At 30.2% G+C, this 9,330-nt stretch overlaps 1 protein-coding gene across 3 annotated transcripts; it reads left to right on the top strand.

The window, feature by feature from the left end:
- The first annotated feature begins 569 nt into the window (after nucleotides 1–569).
- On the top strand, nucleotides 570–9,039 carry LOC114380407. 3 transcript variants are annotated; one of them, XM_028339445.1, is made up of 10 exons: nucleotides 570–651; nucleotides 4,622–4,795; nucleotides 6,271–6,437; nucleotides 6,607–6,711; nucleotides 6,930–6,986; nucleotides 7,143–7,223; nucleotides 7,442–7,476; nucleotides 7,679–7,768; nucleotides 7,879–8,038; nucleotides 8,600–9,039. In XM_028339445.1, coding segments are annotated over exons 1-10 (990 nt in total). In that variant the 5' UTR covers nucleotides 570–650; the 3' UTR covers nucleotides 8,720–9,039. The 3 variants fall into 3 exon arrangements, with proteins under 3 accessions (XP_028195246.1, XP_028195245.1, XP_028195244.1); XM_028339444.1 differs by having other exon boundaries at nucleotides 584–651; nucleotides 4,627–4,795; XM_028339443.1 differs by lacking the exon at nucleotides 570–651 and having other exon boundaries at nucleotides 4,569–4,795.
- Nucleotides 9,040–9,330: the final 291 nt, after the last annotated feature.

The raw sequence follows: 9,330 nt of genomic DNA, 5'->3' as shown, positions 1-9,330 counted from the left end.
TATTAAAATTAGTTGAAAATATTTTTAATATTCCTAAGAATAATTAAAACATGTGTTTTGTTGAGTTATTTTTTCTTAAAATTATATATTATAATTCCTAAAATAATATAATCTATTTTTAGAGAAATCTGACCCGATTTAGGTCTGATGTAGATTAACTCATAGGTTTTTGATCCTAAACGATTTTCATATACACTAAACAAAAAAAATTATTAATAAAATAATTATAAGAACAAGTGATAGATCTCAAATCAGAATACATCACTTTTTGGTGAAATCTATTGAAGATCTTTTAAGATTTCTTCCATTTTTTCTTTAATGATAAATCTCATTTGAGATCTTAAATAATTTGTTACAAGTCTTATATAAATCTCACTTTTAAATATTTTATTTAATTATTTATTAAATTAAATATACTTAATTATATTATTTTTTTTCCCAACTCTAACGTTCACACTTCCTTCTTTTTCTTCCCAACCATTCCTCCTCCCCTCCACCTTCTTTTTCCTTCTCCTTCCTCCCTCTCCCTCCCCTCCCCTCCACTTCACTTCACGTTGCCTCCCCATCCCCTCACGCGTTCATGCCCCCCCCCCCCTCCCCCTTCCTCCTCCCTCCGCGGCACTTCACCGCGATCGTTTGTGACCACCTCAAGTAAGTTTATTTTTTTCTTCCTCTTCTCTTATTTTCTTCTTCAACGACCTTCTTTCCTTCCGGTTGATCTCTGGTTTTCTGTTCTCAATATTTTTTTTGTTTTTTCTTTTCAAGTATGACAAAAATCTTCACGATTCTTATACAATAATTCATTTTCTACTATAGAGATCTCTGGTTCTCCTTTAATGGAATATCCACACAAGGCCAAATTTTAAATTTAAGATTCTTACTCAGACACTAAAGTTGCTGTAAGAAGACAATTAGTCTCTATGCAAACTAAAATAAAGTATAGTATAATACATATCTTATTTGTTATCAAAATTAAATTTTTATTATTGAGTTTAAAAAAAATGACACATATAATAAATTATGTCTATTAGTAGTTGGTAAAGGGTGAAGAGAGAAACAAGGAAAGAGAGATCTCAAATTTAAATCTCTTGAATTGACATTTCTAACAACAGTACCAAATTAAGGTTCGCCTATAAAAAAAAATGTCTATCATGCATTTGCAAGATGAGAAAACCATTTTCTAAATAAATATATTAGTTTCCACCTCTTCGGCAAAGACAAGATTTCACCTAGTGTAAATTAACGCCCTGTTACAGTAACCTAATAGCTTAATTTTAGCGCTGTGGCTCTAGTGACGCATGTTGCATGTGATAAAATTCCAGTCTTGCAGTTAAACTACAATAGTTCCATATGAGCATATGTTGGCAAGGTCTAAACTGAACCAATTATGTGTTGCCCTGACAATACATGGGATTAAAAAAATCACGATGTGTCAAAAATTGAATTGCAGGCAAAGATTAAATAGCATTTTTCTGTTATAACTGTGGTTAGATTGTATCAATGGTTATTGGTTTAGATACGGTTAATGGTCCTTTACAAATTTACTTATCAATCTATCAACAACTGAATTTATTAAGGAGGGCATTGTTGAAACAATGATTTATGGGTCACTGTCAACTAACCCAATTCCTCGAAACAACTTGCACAGAAGAAAAGTCTTGACTCCTTTTGTTCTAAGCCTGGTCGTTTCCTAGTAACATCCGAAATAGCTAATGCAGTCTCCAATGACAGTGACAAGTTACTACTAGGCAATTAATACATTTTGTCATACCTTCAATAAGAAATCTATAAATCCCAATTGTGTGTGGCTTTGCCAAGTAAGTCAATGAAAATTGAAAGAGAACCATACCGAGGCCTCATGGGGTTTTTCCTTATAATCAACATCACTAACAGCAAAATTAGTACACGATATTACTAGTTGAAGTAAATGAAATGCATGAACTCACCCTCTAGGAAAACTTTGGTATCAATTATTGTGTATCAGAAGGAGATAAATACAATAAAGATTTACACCAACAAACTATGAACAGTCATATAAATAAATTACACTTTAACCCACAATCTTAAAACTCAAATTTATAGGTTTTTTTCTTACTTATATTTCACCTTATATGAAACTTCATTTCATACTTCTACTCTTATAATAATCAATGAATAAAATTCAAGTTGAGACAATACCATGAGACGCTCTTGTCATGAAACATTGGAGCTCTATCTCCATCAACATGATAATATTTGTAGGATGTGAAAGTAAAGTATGAAGAAAGAGGATTTTTTTAAAAAATTTAGGTGAGATTTGATGTTTTCGTTGACAAGTTTTAAGTAGAAAAAAGGTTTAAAATAATTTAAATAGTTCAATTTGTGAAGGTCTTAAATAAAAAGTAGAAGACAATTGATGACATGGTTAAATTTGTTTAATTTTTAAAATAGAATAACTTAATTGACTTGAAAAAATTAAAAACTATAATGATAAATAATTTAAATTATAAAAATCAAATTACAATTAAGCCTTTAAAATGAAAAAAAGAAATATAGTATACAATGCACACACATGAAAAAAGATTTTTCTTAAGAAGTTCTCTTAAAAAGTTTTAAAAAATAATTGTTTTAAAACAAGTTAAATTAAACACATGAAATTTGTAAACTAATATATTAAAAATAGATATTAATTAAAGGCATAAAATTAATAATGTTAACTATAAGTTAATTATTTAAGTAGGAAAATTATCATGATTCAACTTACAAAAAATTAACATTTTTAAAGAATAACATACTAACATATTGCATAAAATTTCAAGAAAAAAAATAGTCTAATAGTGCAAATTACCAAACCAAAATGTCACAATTGAAAATAATCAAATTTCACCTCACATGGGTATCACTACCAATCCTTCATTCCTACAATTAGAAGACTAAAAATAGGGACCAAAGTCCAATATGCATAAAATTTAAAATAAAAAATCATAGTAATGATTAAATTTTGGTACACTTTTGTTATAATACGCGATAAATAGTCAAACTTATTTTCAATAAACTATAATTTTGTAATAAATTGATCCTTAAAAGATAAAAATATAAATTCAACCTTGAATATATAAAAAGTGTGACAAATTATTCCTATTGTTAAATTTGTGAGTCCATTTTGACATTAAGTTGTAATATTTAAAGACCAATTTGATAATAAGTTATAAATTTTTATAACCAATTTGACATTAAGTTGTAAAGTTTAGAGGTCAATTTGTTATTAAAATGCAGGACTTATTTATCACACTTTTTGCATATTTAAATACTAACTTTGAATTTTTCATCTTTTATGGATCAATTTATTAACACATTACACTTTTAAGGATGAATTTGACTATTTATCCTCTAATATTTTTTTTAGGTAAATACTTATTTTCGTCATTGAATCTGTTAGACGTTGATAATTAGATTCCTGAAGGATAAAAAATTTTAAATTTTGTCCCCAAATATGAAAAAAATGTGACAAATACGATTGTGCCTACAACATATTTTCGATGACAATGTGATGGTTGATTGTTGTCACATGTCAAAAAGTTAGACTTTTTTATTTGGTCTTTGAACTTAATATTTTGTTGTCATTTTAGTCCTTGGACCTAATTGCTTAATGACATTTTGATCCTTGAACTTGATTATTTTGATTCCTGAACCTAGTTTTTAAATTTTTAATTAAGTGTCACATTACATATCGTTAACATAATGATAATAAATAAGATTTGTTTATAGTAATATTGATAATAATTATTTATGGTGATGAAAATTGAATAAAAATAAAAAATATTATATTTTATATTTGAAATCATTATTAATTTATTTATTATATTTTATTAAGTTAAAATTCTATCAAATAATATTATAACAGTGACAAACAATAATATATTTCGACATGACTAATATAATGTGTAAATTATATTTTACATTCAATTTTGTAAGTCATATATATTAGACACTTCAACATGATAAATGAAAACTATCTTTTCTATTGAAAATATAATGAGTGAATTATATTTCATGTTTAATTTTATAGATCATATATTTTTAATTTATAATGAGTCATGTCTTCTAGTAGTCAGTTGTTGAATAACAATACAAAAATTACATAAGGATATATAAGAAAATAATTCTAACATTTTTATTTGTTATGTCCTTTTATACTTTATCGTTATAATATGTATCTTAATAATTTCATGCAACAAAAGATTTAATTGAAGACAATAATCTGTTAAATTTATAGATCAAAATATTAGTAAGTAATTAAATTTACTAAATAAAATATCACCAAGTTGTTAAATACAAAAATCAAATAAAAAATTAATTTTTGATACATGACAATCACGTAGATAAGATATAATAAATATGTGATAATCCATCAACACTATCATCATCAAACATGTTACCACATCGGTTTGTGTTTACTGAGGAAAAATTAATGGTAAGGTTAATTTGTCCTACTTTTTTGTAAATTTAAAGAAAAAATTTTAATTTTCTACATTTGAAGACCTAATTGTCAGCGTCACGAATTCAAGACGAAAATGAATATTTAGTTTTTTTTTTTTTCAAAGGTGGTATTGAAATGTGGGTAAGGTAGCTCCATTTTTAGTGCAGGGCTTTCATTACATCGATGCCATGGATACCCTCTCAAGGATTAGATTCCCCCCCACTTGTTACAGCCTTCAGTTACCAAAAATCTCTGCATTATCTCGTTTCCCAAATGCTTTTTCCAAAACCACTCACCAGGTTTCAGTGCTAAGAGTAAGAGCTTCTCGTCCTTCAGGTTTGCCACTCACTCTGTTTCTTGGGTCCCAATTGAACTTGTTTCATTAGTTTTTTTTAATCCCTTTAGTGAGAAAGTTAGCATTTTTGGAGAGGGGAAGGGGTTTGGGGAAATGGGTAATAGACAATTGAAATTGCTGTGTCAAGCTCAGAATGGGGACTATGCACAGGCATAATTATCATGGTTGTAAGTTCTTATTATATGCACATAGTTTGTCTGAAGTCTGAAGAATGTTTCTCTATGCTGGAGAAACACCATCTTCTGTTTGAATTGGAGATACTTTGTATTACAGTTTGTTAAATCAGACCACGCATTGGAAAAAATAATTTAAGACACTCTAAAATTTTGCAATTTGGAAAATTTGGACTTTCTTTAAAAAGTAATTCTGGCTGGCTAGCTCCACATTATTGTTTCAACCGAATATTTTGTCTGAAAAACTTTGAAAATATAATATTGTGCTTGGATTATTTTTAAAAATCCATTTTTTTTTTGCAAGATTAACATGATAACAAGGTTTAAGGTTGACTAAAATCATTATCTCTTTTATGTGCATGTATCTTTTTGGAGTTTGGATTGCAAGAGAATAGGGTTGGACCGTTTGAAAGAAGAGGAGTTTGAAGTGTTAGTTTTCTTGGATGAGTAGTTTGTTGATATATTCAATTTGAGGGTACATCAAAACAACTGTTGTCAAAAACAGGTTTCTGTTATTTGTCGGGAGATTTAATGGCTTCCCTTTCTTATTGTTTCTTATTGTTATTCATTTTTAGTTCTCTTTATTTGTTATTCCTACTATAATTCTGTTAACATATTTTTTGTTATATAGTATATTACTAGATTTATAATAGACTTGCAAAATTTCACCCCAGCTCTTCTCAGTTAAAAGCTAGTGTGGTTTGACATTCTTATCACAATTTTGTTCATTATTCTAGAGCTTTCTTCCTTTGATGTACTGTTCGAAATAAAAACCATTATTCATGTGCTGTAACCTAGTAGCTTATGTTTTTTGGGAGAACTGGCTATTGACAGGGTATTAGAGTCTCTTTGGCGAAGTAAGCAAGAGTTCAGTCCTAGTCATCTGTTGAATTTCAGCACAAGTTAGCTAAGCATAAGCAAGAGTTCAATCCTATCCTGAAGCCAAAAATAGCACTGTTACATGAGCAGGTGTAAATAAAAATTGAATTTGAGCAAAAGGTAGCCAAGTACTCACATTGTGTACTCTTCTGGCTGAAAAAAGGCTCTTTCATGGGTGAAGTGTTCAAAAAATATTCATCAGTTGTAGCTTAATTATTCATTGACAAATACCTCACCCTTGTAACTTCTACTTTTATTGAATTACAAGTTCTGCCACCGTTAGCTCTATCATTTTAGCCCCAACTTAAGTAATACTTAATCCTTGGCACAGTATCTTTTTTCTTGTCACTGTCACTCAGTCCTTGTTTCTGCTGAAAGCTAATTGGTTGAAACTCATTTTTTAGTGAGTAATGCAGACGAGGATGTCTTGCAAATATTTTTTAAGGAGAGAGAATTAAATGGGGATTTTATATCAAGAGCTTCCGATTTACTATGGAGAAGAGATTTCAGAAGTTCTGGTGATTATGATATTAGCGAGCTCACCAACAACACTTCTCAACAAACTGAGCAGGTGCAGCAGACTCATTGTATCTAATTTCAAACCATTCTGGTCCAATTTTATAAATTCTATCAAGTGTCAGTTTTGGCAATTTGTTACCTTGTGCTGATCATTGCAAATTTTGTATATTGATTCATTGGTCTAGTAATTTAGCTTCATGTGCTTTTTCTAATATTTGTAGATCATAGAGACTGACAATGATGCTGGTTTTTTGAAACTTACAAGAACCCAAGAGTGGTTAACAGGTGACAATTCTCCACCAATAAACACGAAGGTGACTGCTAAGGTATGCTTTAGAGTAGTTTTCATTTTACATCCCAACTTTCAGTTTCTTATGTATGTTATTATCTTGTCAGGGAAATTGGATATGAAATATGAAATTCATGTGTTGCAATGCATAGTTTATTTTTGTCAAATGTTTTTCAAATTCACCTTCTCGCTGTGGTAATAAATAATAACTTAGGCATCCAATAATGTTGGAAACTTAACTTCATATATCAACAGGCGTTGCAGGACAGCAGCGCAAGACGCAAGAAACTGAACATGCTCAAATATGAATCTGTACAATACCTCACTTGACCTCGTTATTGTTCTTTGTTAGCTCACATTTAGTGACATCAATGATTTCTTACATCAAGGCATGTAGGTTTTGATCAATTACAGTTGTTCAGAGGTTGTGTAAGCTGCTTATTCTGTCACTTTTATTCTTAATTGTAGCTCAAGAGGGAATTACTGCTTCTATCTGTGGGTATTGGATTGGCTTGTAGTGGATATTGCTTGGTTATTTTGTCCGTACAGGTAAACTTTACATTTGCATGCTCTGTCTCAAAAAATAAAAATAAAAAGTCTTATCCATTTGCTATTATAATTCAGAACCAGATCATTTTTGTGCTTCTTACCACTCAATTATGTTCTCTTTCTTCATGATCAGTCTAACTTTAGATGGATGCCAATGTCTTACCATAATGATTTAACTTCAAATTTCGCTGATGTGTGGCTGTTTCCTAAATGTGTAGGTTGCTATAAGTTATGCGATTGGAGTCCTTTTCAGGTTTGTTATTGGATTTTATTATATGTGGATACTGTCTTACCGAAGTATTCGTTGATGAGCTTAAGGGCCACTAGTGTGACTGTTAGAGCCTTAGTTGATATTGTTCATCATTGTTTCTTTGTGGGTTAGAGAAAAGAAAAGATGTAGCTGTTCTTACGATTGCTTATTATTATACTTAACTGGTATATCATTTTCAATGCAGTTGCTTGTACCTTCAACTCTTGTATCAACATGCAGACAACCTATCCAGTGAAGATGTTCCTCAAATATTCAAGAAAAAGAAGTCAAAGAAGTACAAATGAAAACTTGTGCTTTGAATTTGATCTAATTGTGCTAGTTAGCATTCTCTGTAGTTGACATTTTCTTATCCCTTGTTTTGGTCAAACAATATTTCTTAACCAGAATTGGTATAAGAAGTGAAGACCTTGAAGATTTCTTGGAGAGGACAATCAAGGGTAGCGGTATATCACTTTCATCTCCTAGGCTAGTTATTCCAGCAACAATATATGGACTTTGGATTCTGTTTCATCAGTATTTTACCAATGACATTTTTGATTTCCAGGTAATCCTTGGCAGCATGTATATCAAAAAAAGTTATCTTAAGTCGCTAAGATTTCCTGTTTGGATAAATTTCTCCATAAACACTTATAGAAGAAGAAAATAAGAAGATAAAATAAATTAAGCATCTCCTTTGAGTTAAAATCAACTCATCCACCTAACTTCTATAAAAGCAGTCTCATTTAACTGCTCTAAAAGTTAAAGTGCATAATAGGGCAGTTTGTTTAAACTTATTTGCTAAAATAAGTGCTTATTTTAATAAAATAAACAGCTTTTTATTTTTTTAGTGTATTTGTCTAAATTGTTTATGCTTAAAAAAATAATTTTGACTTATTTTAAGAAGCAAATCCTTTCTGTTTCTTAAAAAAACGCTTATATAAAAAACACTTATTTTAAAGTTTAAACAAACTCACTTTCAGCTTATAGGAGAAAATCAATTCATTTTATTTTCATATTTTCTTCTCCTATATGTACGTATGGAGAAGTTTATCCAATGATGGCCTTACTATTCAACATTGGTCAAACACATTGGTCATTTATTTATATTGTCTCTTGTTCACCCTAGCTTGTGCCAGCCATGTTCGGAATGTTTGTCTACAAGGCTGCTGTTCTGGTGCAAGCTTATAGAGATAATGAACGCTTACGGCTTGTATTTCCAGAAAATGAAGAGGGATCAAGCTATTGAAAAATATTTATTTTGCTACGCTCAGCACTCAGCAGAGTACACTACTCACTATATCCCCGAACATTGGAAATGCTGAGCTGCATCCTTAACTGAGCACTGATTACAAGTTACAGTCCTTCACTACATTCATCTTCTTGTTGAATTTTGCCCACTTTTATTTTGTACCCATAAAAATTGACATTGATGTTGAAAGAATGGAAGACAATTTGAAATGGTAAAATGTGGTTGTTAGTATTCCCCGTGTAGTCCCAATCTATAATCTTGTATTGGTTATGAGATGTAAATATACACTGATATCTAGTTGTTTTGCTTGCGTGTCATTATGCATGGTCGAACCATGCATGGGTGTTAGCAATCAGGTTAATTATGTAAAATTATACACATCTAAACATGTAAATCTATTTAAATGTCATATTCAGATCAAATAGTGGAAGCAAAAGTGTATCTCCAGTCATTGCAGATCGAACCCGAAGACAACTTTGTTTTTCTAGACCCTTATTCACTCTAAAATAGATGATGTATTTTTTCTGAATAGAGAAGTAGACTTGATGATACAAAACTGAGAACATCATATTCTATTTATAAAGTTTGTCCATCACAGAGCTCAACCA

This window comes from Glycine soja, chromosome 12 (genome assembly GCF_004193775.1).
Source record: "Glycine soja cultivar W05 chromosome 12, ASM419377v2, whole genome shotgun sequence".
Classification (NCBI taxonomy): Eukaryota; Viridiplantae; Streptophyta; class Magnoliopsida; order Fabales; family Fabaceae; genus Glycine; species Glycine soja.
This window is presented reverse-complemented; position numbering and strand designations above follow the sequence as displayed.